General features: G+C 36.7%; 1 protein-coding gene across 1 annotated transcript; it reads left to right on the forward strand.

Annotated features, from left to right (window-relative positions):
• Positions 1 to 1,921: 1,921 nt before the first annotated feature.
• Fd102c (forkhead domain 102C) lies at positions 1,922 to 4,156 on the forward strand. Its single transcript, XM_072890317.1, has one exon. It carries the CDS (start codon positions 2,290 to 2,292, stop codon positions 3,523 to 3,525), a length of 1,236 nt encoding a protein of 411 aa, XP_072746418.1. The 5' UTR covers positions 1,922 to 2,289; the 3' UTR covers positions 3,526 to 4,156.
• The last annotated feature ends 13,276 nt before the right edge of the window (positions 4,157 to 17,432 follow it).

Consider the following 17,432-nt stretch of genomic DNA (forward strand, 5'->3'; position numbering starts at 1 on the left):
CGATATGTCAACGTTGTATTTCCGTTACAGCAACTCGGCCACGCAAAGAGATGCGAATAGTGGCGACAAGGGAGGGAAGGAGAGGGTAGTTACTGGAGGGTGAATCGGAGAGAAGAGGAGGAGAGGAATAGAGGGAACGGCGGGCTGTTATTTGCAACGAGTCGCAACAATTGCAACCCGAGCCGATCGCGCGCGGTACCTCCGATTAGGGTAAACGCCATATTGCTGCCTCCCTGCTCCCCGCTTCATCCCCCTTCAGTCTGATTGAAAATAATGTTTTTGTGCAAGCCGAAACGGCAGATATGAAACCAGCATGGCGGATGCTTACAAATAGTTACGGGGCGGCGACTACGTACCTATAAATGCGCGCCCCAGCAACCCCAACTCCTCGCGCCTTTTGTCCGCGAATCGCGACCACGCGAGATGAAAGGATTTTCTGACGAGCGAGGGATGTAAGAACGACGGAGGGACGCCTCGATGAAATCCTCCGATCTTCCTGTCTTTCTCCACCCTATCGCAACGTCTTTGTAATACGGCGGTCTACTATCGACTCTATGTCGGAGGCCCAATTTTGGATCGGTTATAAAAAGACTTAATTGCGGACGAAAAACCGGTTGTCACATAGGTGGTGTAAAGATGTACGTATTATTATATAAAGTTGTATTATTTAACGATATTATTTGTTTAATAATTTGAGAGGTATTAAATGAATTAATAATTTAATATATATTCGATTATTTGATTCTCAATAGACTTGGAATAGATTTAAAATACATCTGGAATTTAGCCCACGTAAATGTTGTGATATTCATTTTCTTAGCAATTTAATTTGATAAATATTGAAGACGAGAATCTGGTTAAAGGTAAATTAGTTTTCACTGTGATATTCTTTTAAATAATGTACAGAGTCAAGTTTTTATGAACACATCTTTAAATTAAAATATTAAAGATTAAATTTAAGATGAATTCCAGAAAATAAATCATATTAATCATTGAGATAGTATTCGCATTTTTTGTATCAATGAGAAAATAGACATGCATAATATAAAGATGACAATTATAAACCTGTGTAAATCTTTGTTCAAATTCAGATAAATATATCCAAAATTTTAAGTAAAAAAATTGCAAGTAAATTAAATGCATAAAATGTAAAGCTAAAATAGTAAAGGTATTAATTATGACATGTAAAATTTTGAAAATATTAATCACAGCACGGCATAGTGTACTCCATTTTAATTCAACCATCTACACAAGTATATATTATTTTATTGTCTGTGTACTAAAAAAATATATAAATAAATAAAAATCTTTACCTGAAATCAAAATTTGTGCAATGTTCCAAGAGCATAATTTCCGAACATCAGAATCATAGATGAGACGAATCAACCTTGAGCCTCAATCCCCATCATCGAGTTTCACGAGGGTAGAGCGACACGCACAGAGTAAGAGAGAAAGCGATGCCTTTTCCGAAACTCACGGTGCAGCAACGCGCTCTGAAAACGGGAAACACGCATCGATCGCCTCTTGCAACTCCCCGGTCCAGGATCGGCTATGATATCAAGCTACGTTAGGCCACGTAGAGATAAGAGAGCGACACACCACTATCGTCAGGGCCGTCACCGTCTCCACTACCGCCCCCGGTAGCCAGAATACGCCGGCCGGGATCAATATCGTAACGTCGTGGGTGTGACGGCCGATGGTGGGTTCCATCTTCATCCGACCCTCCGCTCTTCTGATTGGTCGACGTTCCGGCATTTGGGTTTCCCTTGCCGTATAGCGAATGTCACGCAGGCTACTCGGAGTCCCCTCACTATGCAGAGCCCGGTGCGAGTTCCCCGTACGATGGGCGGGCTCCGGTTACGCGGCCCCCGTGCTGGAAGTGGGGCGAGGAGCCGGTCGGCGAAGCAGTAGCACGACCGAGGGATCGTAAATCATGACCAGTCGGCCGCACGGAGCGCATCGCGACAAACAGGGTGAAAACTGTCGGAAAACCACCGCGATCGTCGTCGGCGCGACGTCGTCATCCCCGGAGCGGTGATTTACGGATCATCGTGTTAAGAGTCTTCTTCGTTGGTACCGCGACAGAGTTACGACGAGTTCAGTGCGCGGGACAGTGCTCCGATATAGTTTCTCCAATGTTCTCCAATGCCCATTCGACTTCATGATTACGTAGTTCAAGGAAAGTTGTCGCTGACGCGACCGCGACGAGGGTAACCTCCCTCGGTCGTCGACCTTGGGAGGACAACTGGTCTAATATTCGTTGGAAGGATCGGTTGTAAACTGATCATCATGTGCAGCAACGAAAGCCCGCCGCCGGCAAAGGAACCATTGGCCGTCGGTCTGGGTAATCATATGGCCGGCTTTCTACCCGGTCTCGAACACTATCGGCTTCACCTGTATCATTATGCGATGGCGGAACGACTGCGGCTGGCGCAGAGTTTACACCCGCAGCATCCTGGGGTAGCGGCGGCACATTCGCCGTCGGGCGCGCCAACGGCTCATCTAGGGATGAGTCCGGGCTTCCCGGCACCGCTGCCACTGTATCCGGCAGCCGCTGCTGCGGCTGGCTATCCCGGCCGCCTGGCCTTGTCCATGGCGTTGCTGCATCCGCATCATCAACGAATACCCGAAGAACCGAAACCTCAGCACAGTTACATCGGCTTGATCGCCATGGCGATATTGTCGTCGCCGGAAAAGAAACTAGTGCTGTCCGATATTTATCAGCACATCCTCGAGCATTATCCCTACTTCCGCACCCGCGGACCTGGCTGGCGTAACTCAATCCGGCACAATCTCTCGCTCAACGACTGCTTCGTCAAGTCTGGCAGGAGCGCCAATGGTAAAGGCCATTACTGGGCGATACACCCGGCGAATCTCGAAGACTTTCGGCGCGGTGACTTCCGCCGGCGCAAAGCTCAACGCAAGGTGCGCCGACACATGGGCCTGGCGGTGGATGAGGAGCCGGACAGTCCCAGTCCGCCGCCCTTACCCGCCACTCCACCGCCCCCGACGGCTCTCGGGCCCACGGTAGCCTCACAACAGATATCCGCGATATGGCCGCATCATCACCCTCAACAACAACAGCAGCAGCAGCAACAACAGAACTTTCAAAGCCAGTCTCTTCGACAATCCTCCTTTCAGCCGAGAAAACGACAATTCGACGTGGCATCTCTGCTGGCGCCAGACGATCAGCATCAAATCGAAGCCGACGTGCTGAGGTCGGTAAAGTCGCGCAAGTTCAGTTGCAGCGAGGACGAGCTGCCAGAGGCTGATCAAGACGACGAAGACGTCGATGTCGACGTGGTGGCCGATGCAAACGCCTTACCATCGCCCGGCACACCGCCGTCGACCAGCCCGGATGTGCCCAAAGTCGTGTCACCGGTCGCTCATTGGAACAATCAGAGTGTACAAAGCGGCGGCCAGCAACAGCAGCAACAGCAACTGTCAGCCGTACACCTTCACAATCATCTACACGTCAGAAACTACTACATCCCAGCTAACTCCGCCGGCGGGTCCAGCGTCTAATGGCGAGCTTAGAAGAAACCGGTCGATCTGTTCGGCAGGTAGCTGCTCGTATCTCAAGTGCATCCACAATCTTCGTTTCCTATTCTTTACGCGTGGTTTCGAAAGCTCTGAATGTATGCATTCCACTCTTGTAACGCATTATTTTCTTGTATACGATTTGGCAAATTAACCTATATAGTCAATTTTTTTCCTGAATAAAGATATCGATACACTTTTTTCAAAATAAAGGAGTTTCCGGTAAAATAAACTTTGATAGCAAATAACGACATTATATTTTTCAATTAATTTTTCTCAAGAGCAAAATTTAATAGCATTTTGAGACTTAACTGCAAAGAGATATTAAAAAATAGAAAATTGCTCTATGCATATGAAATGGAATTACCTTGTTCAATTAGTGTAAATAAAGAAATAGAAATTAATTAATTAATTAATGATAATTTTAGTCGATATTAAATTAATTGAAAAATATGTTATCACGCAAAATAATGCGACAAAAGTGGGATACACTATAAGCAAAGATTTAGAAATGATACAGGCTCAAAAAGATAATAATTAAAGAGGACAGTTAAAGTTTCTACAAATTTTAGACAGTCTTATAATTCTCCAATATGAATAGCGTGCATTAATTAGAGCATCGTAAAAAAAGCAATATATTCAACTATATTATTTAAATAATGAATCTTATATGTATATATTTTTTTATTTTATATTATTTATTTATATATGTATATATTTTTTATGTTATATTGTATATATATATATATATATATATATATATATATATATATATTATATATTATTATATATTTTTAGATATATTATGATACATCTGGTTAACGTATTATTATATACAAGGTAATTCGTAAGCACATTTGAAAACTTTGTGAACACGTTCCTGAGTAAAAAGTAAGAACAATTGTTTATATGAACATTAAACAAAAAAATATTTCGTTTTTAAAATAATGGACAAAAAAATTAGTTTCAAATATTAGCTTTAAGTTGTAATATACATTGTCAGCCATTGTATACCGTATTAATGGAACTAACATATGTACCTGACTAAACAGCTACAATCATACAATTTTAATCTTAGATACTTTTTGTTTACATTCTTAAGTATAGTTTCATATTAAACTCTATTTTCTATCATTGGCTTGTAGTAGATTTTGTTGATAAATCAATTAACAATGTTATCAGAATCAAAACACAAAGAACACATAAAAGAATCTGATCTGATACTTATAAAATAAAGTCAGTATTTGAAACTAATTTTTGTCTATCATTCCAGGAACGAAGCATTTTTCGCCTAATCTTTATGTAAACAATTGTTACCTTTTACGCAAAAACACGCTCACAAGTTTGAAAACATACGACTCATCCTGTATATCTCGATTTAGTTGCGAAATAATTGCGAGTAAGTTATAAAATGTGTTCAGTTCTTGTATCATTTTTTACGCTATTCATATATTCAGACATCGAAACAACTATCTTTTTATCACTTTTTTTTTTATATTAATTTGATACGCGTGAAAAATATGCGTAAGTGATCTTCGAAACAAAGGCGGAAAATTACGGTGAAAATTGTATGTTAGTAAGTTAGTCCACGCGAGAAATAGATCAATTTATGGCCAATTATATTTCTAATAACATTACAGTAAGATCACATTTTCGCGTGTTGCTGGCACGTTCTTACGTCACTTATCTATGATAAAGTAAAGTTCCATTTATTCGTCATTATCGGCACTTTATTTTATCACGCAGAGAAACGAGAAGAAGCGAGAAAAAATAAGGTGAAAATTGTCGTCCGTAGATTTCATGATAACCGAAAAATTTACCTCAAACATTCACTTGACATGTGAGTTAAAATATCCAGATAACACAAATGTTTTAAAAATATAGAAGCGTTTAAGAAACGTTGCAAAGGTGTCTGAGAAGATGTTTCTAATGTGCTGTAAATTGTTGAATGTTGTTATAAGCTACAATAATTTTTCACATATCTTTTATTTAATTTTTTTTATCCAATTAACGAACGGATTCTCATGCAGATAACAGCTAGCTTCCTATCGACGAGCGATCGACCTTTCTCCTAGAACGCGGAAAATATAATTCGAGTCTGATAATACGAATTCAGCGAATCAAATGTGAACTTTGATTACGCATGGAGAACTTGTATTATAGATAGATGTTTAAGAAAAGATTATGTATAGACTGAAATTTAACAATAGAATCTTAGCATGGAATCTGTGAGTACCAATCGTAAATCGGTTTATTTTAAAAGTGTGACCGGGATGAACCGCATCAATGATATATATAAATTTAATGCTTATATATTTTAATATCTTAAGATATTTATTTATAACATCTGTTATATATATATATATGTTATATTTGCATTGTAATATAGACAGTTATTTGTTTATAAGAATAACATCTTAAAACAGATGTATAAAACGAGGATTTTTAAATCCACTGCCTCTCGAAATTCAATTCGCTACACTTTGGAGATGAAAGGTTCGCATTTAACGCTGAGATTTTATTGACGAATTTAAGGTTTTTTGTAAATAGAAGGACCGCACACAGCCAAGTTACCGGAAACGGCGGTGCGGTAGGAAATTGATGTACGCGGGGCATTACGTCAGACTGATGATTGCGTGATCTCCGCTTGTTCAAAGTGTAATATAAAAATCGATTTAAGAGATTTAACACATATAAGCGCATCCCCATTGCATAATCTACGCGTTGGTAGAGACGGTAATAACGAAGATATATTCTGTACAAACCCGAGTACTTCCCTCCCTCTCCCTCATCCCTCATCCCTCATCCCTCATCCCTCATCCTCTGTCCTCCGGTCCATCCTCTTGTATGTATGTATGTACATGTATCGATGTATACGTACCTGCGTATATAATTCATATAAGTCCGGGACACGATCGGGAATCGATGATCGCCTCGACGTCACACCGATGAAAAACATGCAAGACCATTTTTTTAACAGTTACCTCGTAAGCATACGCCGGCAGCCTGTTACTGTCTCGATGCAACTTGAACTTTAATAAAGTTTCTGTTCCCACGAATATGCTTATGCTCTATATTAATTATAACCTGTCTCCCTCCTGAAAGCAATGATAATCGCATAAACATTTTCAACGAGATAAGCATCGTTACGAAGTACTACAGATGCAATAGATATGCTTCTTTTTTTTCTTTCTTCGTCTGTTATGTTATATCGCACAAGCTTAAATTTATCGACTCTCGCATTAAAATGTTTTTAAATTTCATAATTTCTTATTATTATTTCCAAATGTGAGACCTGTAATCTTTATAAATTTTCTTGCACAAATTTTGCGAGATTTTCATAATTAATATTTTTCTTCATATATATATATATATATATATATATATATATATATATATATGTACACGCACACATACTCTTACATCTTCGTCATTTTCATGTGTCTGTTTTTCTTATTCCCGGAAAGGTCTTTTGTTTTGTTCAAGCTTTATTAATAATCATGCTCCGATTGACGATATCTTCATTTTCTGTGCAGTCTTTGGTATTTGTGTGTTAGCTAAGAAAAATGATGTTGACAGAAACATTCCGCGCGCGCCGTTAGACGCTAGAAGAGTGTCTAAGAAATCTATTTGTCATGATAACAAAACGAAGAGAGAGAAAGACTTGGCCATTAGTTAATGTACACAAGTCACAAGATGAACGTTTATTGCACACGAGATGACTAGTCGCGAAAAAAATTATTTCCCCGCAGAGATGAGTGCATTCTTCATATCTATTACTGATTGCGCGTGCTATTATTAAATTGAGAAAGAGACAGAGAGAAAGAAAGAGAAAGAGATAGAGGTAGAAAAATACCTAGCTAGAAAAGAAACTAATTTATTGTAGATAATTGAGAAGATGAAATAAAAAGGTAAAGAAACGTGTAAGGTGTGTATAATGTCACTAATCGAGAGAAGTTTTATCGATGTTGACATTAATACTAACCACACCTTGTGTATTGCATAACAGTAACAATGTAGGTTCTTATAGAAGATTTACTATAGATCTAGCTGCGCTTTAGTTAAATATCTTGTATAATATTGCAGTAAACTTTTTATCCAATGTTCACACGTTTAGAAAAAGTGTAGAATATTCTCTTTGAATAGTTCTATTTTAAATGAAAAACCTTGTATCGTTGCAAAAATATTACTAAAATATACAATCAAATGCATTAATTGAAATGATAATATAGGAAAATGAATATTGCAAATCAGAGTTTTGAACTGATTGACAAGCGACGATTTACAGATACAAATTTACTGATAGTCTTTCGTGTTTTCTGGAAAATCATTATAATTTGTTAAAATATGCTGGCAATTGTCGAGCGATTGGACCGAATATGACCTATCCAACTATAAATACGTACCGTTGTCTACCGCTTGCACGGGCGCTTGCGAGGATATACTGATACGGATAGACTGCAATGTAAAACATTAGCATACAAAGTTGACAAGCGAATAGCAATATTTCAAATATAGTTCCTACCGATGACGGCACGTTTAACTAATACCTAAGCTAACAATCGCTGCAACACGCAAACGTATTTGACGGCGATAACACCCGGTGATGTGATATCCGACGACATGCTCATAATAAAGTGAGGAATAACCTCGATCTAAAAAAAACACATAATTTAGAGCACAACGATACATATTAACAAAAGATTCAAAACTTTTATTTAACGTAACTTTATATTTAGTCTGTACTTTTTCTTTTCGTTTTAATGTAATAACTTTTTGGAAATATATATTATTCATGCAGATATTTATGACAAAGGAGAAATTGGAGAGGATATATATATATATATATATATAATGCAAATCCTCTAAGAATTTTCAAAGTATATTTTAACATATTTAGAAAAAAATTCAAAACTAATTCAAGAATACAAATTAAGAATTAGAAATGCCCGCAGTGCTTTTTTTATAAAGAAAAAAACTAATTTTTTAAAAATCTGTTCACAATAAGTGATAGACGTTTTCTTTTTATCACTAGAAAAAGTCATGCTTCTTCTTCAAAATTTATTCAAAACTTTAACGATATGGCGGCGATGTTTTTTACATTGGGTAAAAAAGACCGACACGTATTTTCGATATTTAATTTAAACTAGTATAAATAAAAAATAGTTCTAGTTTATATATCGCAAATGAGTTTGTCGGAAAATCATTCTGCTTTAACATGGTAACATGCTGCTATGACTTATTGTTAATTCAAGTCTGTAAAATAATCTCTTGCTGATATATAATCTTAAACTTTTCCAAAGTTCTGTCAAGTAAAGTTCTGTCAAACAAATTTTTATGTCATATAAATTCAGATTGTGTTTATTTGTAGAAGATATGTTTATAAAGATGTGCACATATAAATGAGAGTTATTATATTCTCAAAATCGTTTGTATATTATTATGTTATTGTTATACAATATTATCATTAAACTTATGCTTTGTATTTTTTGCGATTATATAAGCTAATAATAAAATAATTATAATTTTTTACAAATGCAAAAATTATGTACAAAAATTCTCGTATTTATTATAATATATCTATATAAATCAAAGAGTTTAGTTCTAAATTATTTATCATTCAATCTAATTATTCAAAAATTAAAATTTTGTTTGTGATATCAAAATAATATTTCTAATTTTCTCAAAAAATGACTTCCATTTATTGAATAACGCGTTTAACGCGCGAAATTGTTAATGACAGATCAAATTAGTTAGGCATTCGAACGATGTCGACTAGGATTTAGCTGCGCAATCCTGTCGGCGTGTATTTATCGACGGGCATTTCATAGCGTCCTATTGTCTCTCGATTCATCAAATGAAGCCTCGCAGGCGATCGCTAACTATAAATCCTCGGTAGGAAACGCGCCCGACGACGATGACGACGACGAGAAACCTGACAAAGGGGAACGAAAGCAATTTGTTAAATATTGCTTGCGGCAAAGTAAACGGCACAAACACCGGAGCCATAGCAATGCCCGATTTAAGAAGACTACCTGTCGAGAGAGTTATTCTGTGCCAACATATTCACTCCTATATAAATCTTGAGTACTGGAAGAATAATCGTTGAAAAATATCTACAAATTAAAATTACTTTGACATAATACTAACAAAATAATTTAAGAATTTTTAATAATAAAAATTAATTTGATTAATTAACTAACAAAATAATTTTAATACACTTAACTATAGATGGTGTGATAAATTATTATCGAGAATTTATAATTGCATGTTATGCATTTTTCTCGTATATATATATCTGAAAAAATTTCAATTTACTAAATATTCTCCTTTCGTGTAGAAATAAATGTAAGAGTTGTTTTATTATTAATTTAAATTTAAATAAAATATTAAAGATTACATTTTTTAGATGAGAATTTCTATTGTTTGAATAAGAAGCTGTATTTCTGTTTGCTGATAGAGGGAAGTTTTTGCATTCAAATCTTTGCGTTCACGGATACGTGTTTTCAAGATCGACGCGATCAGCTTTCCCACAGCGAGGCGAGGGTGTTGGAAAAACAGTCGGCGTTTGCCCGCTCGCGACGTCGCTCTGTGCAGTCTATGCAAACTCCGACCTGGTTTGTTATTTTAAACTGCATGGTCAGGCTATATTAGGCAGAGTTTTCGAATATTTAACAAATAATGACGAAGCACCTCATGATGAAAACGTCAATAGAATAGAAGATCAAGGCTTCAAAAATTGTATATCGTGTGCTTTTAGATAAAATATTTTCCTGCTGTTGGATCAACTAAACACATGCATTCAGGATCATTGTCAGAAAAAAATCAATAATCTTTATAGATACAACAATAATGTTAGTTAGTGTTTTTATCTTTTCTCTTTATCTCCTTTATTTATATAATACTTATCTATATAATACTAAAGTCCAATAAGTAGAACCTTCATCATTTCATATTGTGAATAAATAAAATATTAGTATTTATAAATATTGTTAATAGTATATACTAGTATATTTTAACATACATTTAATAACTTACCATAATAAAACACTAATAATATTATATTTTTATATTAGGTATACTCTCCATTATAATATAATACTATATTACTGATTTTTTCAAAAATAATATTTATTAAAAAATCGTAGAGATATTCTTTTTTTTTTTTTTAAGTAACGGTACCATGTGCAATGCGCAAAGATCGAGCGAGAAAAATTCAGATTCCCAAATATTCAAAACAGGAAACGATCCGCCACCCTTGCGCTATTTTCACGTCGCTCACAGGAGTAATCTCAAGATCTTTCTCGCGATTCGATACATTTTCGGTTAGAGCAGCAGGCTCTTCACGACATTATAGCGAACCCACGCCACGATGGGCATTGTGCCGGACGTATTTAGAGCAGATTGCCGGATCGGACACGGTGGAGCTGGCGTGTTTGCAACTGCATTGCAACATGCCGTGCATATATAACCGAGTATGCAACGTGTGTGCGTGTGTACGTGCATTCCGCATAAGTCACAGCGAGGCGAAGCGACACGTATACCGGATGCGCGCCTCCTCCATGGTGGCGTAACCTATGGTAGCTAGATAGTGCATAGTATAGGGGAGACAGAATGGCGGAGAGAGAATCGACCGGTGATCTCGTTAACCGTCATGGTTGTTGCGCCAAATGGATTTGCGGCTGCGCGGATCAGGATCGGCTTCCCGGACGCGTGTTCCTTTTAGAAAAATCCTAAATTGACATAACATGAGATCTAGAAGCTTAGCGGTCGATCTAAATGAAACATGTCAAGAGTAGAGAACATAACACTAAATATTCTTTCCAATTGTAATTAAAATAAAAATATAAAAAAATAAAAAACGTTAATTTATAATTTATAATATGTAAATAAAAAATTTCTGTTGTGTAGATTTTTTTTTGTAATATTGTAATGCTAACATATTAAAGAATATAATAGAAATGTTTAAAAATTGTATTGTACAATTTGATAAAAAGATAAAAGTTAATCAGCAAATTTAATCTCTTTAATTAAGACGCAAACAGATTTATAATATTAATATGCAGATACATAGATAAAATGTCAGCAATCTCTATCTCTCGATACTTGTTACAAATGTATAAAAATGTAACAAGAATATGCAGAAGAAATCTATGCATATCATGTGATTCTTATATGAATGCTTAGCAACATTACTCACATTGCTGTATAATATAAGTTTGCTGTACTGCAACTTTCCTCTGATATGTTAATAGTAGAAATTCATGAAAGTCCGATACACGATTAAGTGAATAGAAAGTAAATTATTTTGCAAAAGAAACAAACATATTATAATTGTTTACGATGGATGTGATTTATCGCAAACGTGTAATAATTTTTAAATTATAATAAAGGTAATGTGTGTGCACAAAAGAAATTACATAAAAATTTAACCTGTAAAATAATATATATATATAATATCTTACATAAGAGGGAGCGACACAGAAAGAGCAATATATGTATATGATATAGTATATAGTGTACATATAGCGATCAATATATTACGTAGCAATGTAATAGAGCTATATTTTCTCATATGTTGGTAATCCTTACTGATATACTTGATAATAATAATGTAATAATGGCGGTATTGAGAAGTGTCTTCAACGTCATAAGAGAAAATAGCAACAATAGAATTGGGTTTATTTAGAACCGAAAAGAGGTCTCAAAAGAGGCCGTCTGAAGAAAGCCGGGAAAATTTTACAGACAGGGATCTATGCCGAACGCGAATTACCTCTCGACGGAGAATACCTCTCTCGACGGCGGCCGTGCCAGATTTTCACGAAGGCCGAGGGTAGCGCTTTCGAAAACCAACTCGGTTATAGGTGCGATCATTGCGCAAATATATCGTGTATGGCACTTCCGACAACGTCGGGGATTCCGTGATGACGGGAACCTCGGTCAACAACTTTTGTGCGCTAGTGCAGGTAAAATATTAGCTGCAGCCACGATCTTTCGTTCTTTCCCTCAAGTGGATTTCCGGGACCACAGAGAGAGAGAACGCGCGTCGAATAGAATCACCCTCCGTCGGTCGGTCGGTCGGTCGGTCGGTCGGTTCGATGACGAAGGTCCCGCGGGACACCTATGCTTTCGCCTGTAAAGATGCGCTCTTTGCACGTCCGAGCGACTCTCAGGTGTGACGATTATAATGCCTAATAATCCATTTACGATGCCCATTGTCGCGTCGCCGCGCGATCCGTGCCCCTGTATTTTTAAAATTGCACTCTCCACTTCCTCGACGATCAGGAGCGACAAATAGATCTGCCCCGTTTAGTCACGTTCTATGTTTACATAATCTTGGCAAGAAATTGGGCCGATTTCGATAATTGAGCCGGACGTCCATTCTCTTCCACTTTATTCACACGAGAAAATTTCAGCTCGTTTTTATAATATATATTTTGTTAAATGTAAACTTGAAACTAAATTATGATTTAAATTTAAGTGGATTTAAACTGGGAATCAACTATAATAATTTGGAGAAAATTTTTAATTATATTATTTTACAAAAGAGATATTGTGTATTTGAATTTTTTAATACTTTGTATAGAAAAAAAGGATTCATCTTTCATATCTTTTTCAAATTTTAATGATAAATAAACATTTAATTTTCTACATTCCTATCCATTATCTTTATATATATATATATATATATATATATATATATATATAATGTAAAACTTACATATAAAACATAAAGATAATGGATAGGAATGTAAAAAATTAAATGCGTCATTATATATATATATATATATATATATAATGACGCATAAATATAAATTAATTGGATTGAAAATTTCTTTAAATTAAGAAAAAAAGAAATAGAAATCACACTCTGATAAACATTCAAATTTTTACTGTATTTTTAATATTCTCATTCTTTTATGTTATTACGTCGTTATTTTCAATCGTCCTTAATCTTTGACAAATACAATTGCAGAGATTTCTTTGGGAAAAAACTCTGGAGCCATTCTCGAGGCGCAGCCAAGCATTCAGCTCAAGCGCAGTGGCCAAACATTAAGTCACAATATTGTTAATTGAATGCATTCGCTTGTGTCACGCGTGCTCGCTCTCGCAACACTCGCAATTCGTTGCGCGCAATTATTTTTCCTCGAGAGTGAATTTCGCTGATGCTCGAGCACCTCCGGACAATCGAGATTTCTGACGAGAGAATCGAGCCGGGAAACGACCGAGTCGCGCACGAGAACGCCCCGCGGCGTGTGCAGCTGCCGGTGGGTCCTTCTTTAAATTTCTATTCGTCGCGCGAGACGCAAATACGTTGTCAAACGCCGGTACAATGGCATCCGAAAAACACGTCGTCGTAGGCGAAACCTAACGACTGTTGCAAAACCACTTTATTAACTTCCAAATGGGTGCGATGATGTATAAAGTGCACCGCTACTGTGTCGTTATGCATGACTAGATTGTGATATTTTTCTTATTTTTTTGGATATTCCCGTCTCGTAACAGCACTTGTGTTTTATATATATTTTGCATATTATTGTTGTTTATACATCTGATACTCTCTGCAAACAATATATTTATAAGAAACTGAGCATTAATAGCAGACAAATTAGTGCGAGGAAATTTCAAATTAAAGAGACTCTCTGCAAATTAAATGTCAAGAAAATAATATTATAAATGATTCATTTTTGATTAATTATTAAAGCGAATATTTTATGTCGATTATATATTTAGTTTTAAATTTAAAAAATGTTTTTAATTATTAAAAAGTACCAAAAAAAAAACCGAAGAGAAAAGACTAAAAAACTGCGAAAAAAAATCGTCAGATTCTTGCAGTAGGATTGATGATTCGATCTCAAGAGGTATAATTGCTTAACGTTATGTAATATAAAAATACTACAAACAATATGTTACGAGAAATATGCTAGATCATATATCGATATGTTGGAATGCGATTTCCCATACTAGAAAACGCCGATCGATGCGGGAGATAACCTGTCAATGAACGAAAAGTAACGTCCGCGTATATAAACATGGCGCAAATTTATCGCGCCGATATTTTCATAATCCATCATTACGTCGCGGCTGACCATAATTTTATGATAATGGTGCCGCATTAAATTTTCCCTGTGCAGAATCGGCTTGCGCGGCGTCGCGGACCCGCAACGGTGTGCGTTACTTTACAAGCGCCTGTTCCACATTTCGCGACGCATAAAACGTTGCGTATTCTCGTAGCGGATATCTCGTTTTCTCTAAGCGAGGAAAAGTATTCTTAGAATCACATACAACACGATTCGAAAACGTCGATAGCGTCGACTTCATAGATATGACAGACTTGGGACAAGTTCGATAATTTTGCAAAATTATTCTTGCCAATGCTTATCGAATTTTTCGCAAGCAGAAAATGACGGAAGCTTCTTGACAATAGCCCGATTTTTCGATATCTCACTTATCACGGCCCTGACACGAATAATAAATAAACCAGAGCTATAGTATCGCGAGCTTGGTAAATCGCAATGTATCGCGACTGTAATGAGTATAACATACAGAGTGTAACATAGAGGATGCATAAAACAAACTTTTCTTTAATCATGCACTATTCGGACTTTGGAATCGACTTTCTTTTAGGGAAAATTAAATGGTTTTATTACTTAATAATCTTTGACATTTTTTAAAAATAATAATTAAGAAATCAATATAAAACCCTTATAAAATGCATAAAATCACATATAAAATTAAATAATATATATAAATATATATTATAATAGTATATATTATAACACATTTAAAAAATAGAATTTTAATTTATTCAATGTACTCTCAAATATTTCCTAATTTATCATAATTTATCTTTTAATTCTAAAACGCTAATTAATTGCATCGAAATAAACTGAATATCTCCTGCATTGATCTCTAGTTCCATCATAGTTTCCATCGAATTGATGAATTTACAGAAAATCTACAGACACCGTATAGATACACATTGGTCGGAATGTATCGCGGCAACTCGACATTCGGGGATTATCCTGTTACGTCGCGTGCATTAGCGTGGAGCCGATAATGGCCGTAGCAAAAGCCCACCCTCGCGAATTTGTAAAACCTTCCATGCATCCGTTGCAGCCGCACGCGCCGCGATGAAAATTTTCACGTATGTGTGTGTAAATGAATACGCACGCGCGCGTATTGCAAATTACACGCGCACAACCATTGATTGACTCTAACCGATAGATGCGGTGCGATTCGCCGCCGTTCAGCTGCAAATAAATAACGTGTTCGATCCCCCTGTCCCCCTCTCTCTTTTTCTGTCCCTCCTCCTCTCTCTCTCTCTCTCTCTCTCTTTATCGCACGGTAGCTTGCTCACTTGTAACGCGGTTCGTTTGCCGCTCGTATACACGACGGCATTTGCCAGAAAATAACGGAACGCCTACCGAAAACGCGCACCGCGTTTCATAATGCGGATGTCACCGGAAAATATTTGGCAACAGTTCCTACATGCGGAGTGGCCGGCTCGAATCAAACCCGAAATCATCGAAATTTTCACGGGTGGAAAATACCGTTGATGACAAATTCGTTATTTTCGCAAAACCCGTTTTATTATTTTTTTTTTAAGTTTTACTTGATGAGTAAAAAATAATATAAAATAACAAAGAAATATATGTATAAAAGGGAGAAGTTATGTAATTTTTAAGAAAATTGAAAGCCACTTTGCGCAACAATCTGATTTAACTCCTCTGTCTCTATTCACTTACTTATCATGATTTTTACAATTTTATAATGAAAAAAAAAAGAATGTTTAAAAAATTAATATTTTAATAGAGCAAAAATTATATATAATAAATATATTCCAAATAAGAGTTTTTTCATTCAAGCCCTGAAAGATAATGTTTTGTTATACAAGTAAGATATCAAATCATATTTGAACTATAGTGACAGTAGACTTATTGTTCGATAAATCCACACCATTTTCCCGATCGACCACTATCCGCGAAGTATATACTCGCGCGCTGTTCGAGGGCACTCGTTCGGCCACGGGTACTTGAGGGTGAAACCGTGCGCGTGATCGAATGCGATCGCCCTCGACGACATGCTGCGGCCCGACTGGAGAACACTCCGGTGGCGAGGTCGGCGGCGGTGGCGGCGAGCTCGAATACAAATCGGAAACAAATTCAAAGTCGAGTGGCCGCTGCCGCTGCGGTGCGCGTAATGACATTCGGCCGTGCGTGAAGCATCGCCGTCGGATTCAAAGTGTCTCTCTCTCCCGGAGGGTCCGTCTCGAGAGGGCGCGTCTCGGGCGTGCAGCCTGAATGTCGAATTTCCACAAACACCCTAGTGTATTAAGACGTTTACGTGCTTGGACGAGCCTTCACATCGCATTTGGATTCTCAAAATCGCCAGACGGTCGTAAATATATAATTTAATTTAATAGAAAAATTTCTATCATTTCTATCATTTAAATTTATATGTAAATATAATATAATCAAGTTTGGAGTCGACAAATAATATTTGAAACATGGTAACGATATGTGTATAACATTGGAAATATATTACACATATAACGTATATATAACACATAAAAACAAAAAAAAGAAAAAGTACAATATATTAGAAATCAGATCAAGAAACGATGAATTATTCAATAAATTTCAATGAAATAATAATGAATCACACGTCAGAGTAAATATATCTAAACTTTTGCGAATTTAATCTCGCCAAAATGATGTATACAGCCGCTCACGCGGCTACTCTCGCAAAACAGGTTTCTCGGAAGTAATTAAAAAGAATTTGTGACGCGTACGGACGCGACACGAGGCTGCTGTAACCATGGTGGATTGTCGCGGCCGCGGTCGCGGTCTCTCTTCTTCTCTCCTTCTCGTCGAAACGAGCGGGTTTCG

The sequence above is a fragment of the Anoplolepis gracilipes genome, chromosome 4, assembly GCF_047496725.1.
Source record: "Anoplolepis gracilipes chromosome 4, ASM4749672v1, whole genome shotgun sequence".
Classification (NCBI taxonomy): domain Eukaryota; kingdom Metazoa; phylum Arthropoda; class Insecta; order Hymenoptera; family Formicidae; genus Anoplolepis; species Anoplolepis gracilipes.

Coding starts and splice junctions, on each gene's coding strand:
- Fd102c (XM_072890317.1), top strand. CDS start 2,290: ATGTGCAGCAACGAAAGCCCGCCGCCGGCAAAGGAACCATTGGCCGTC.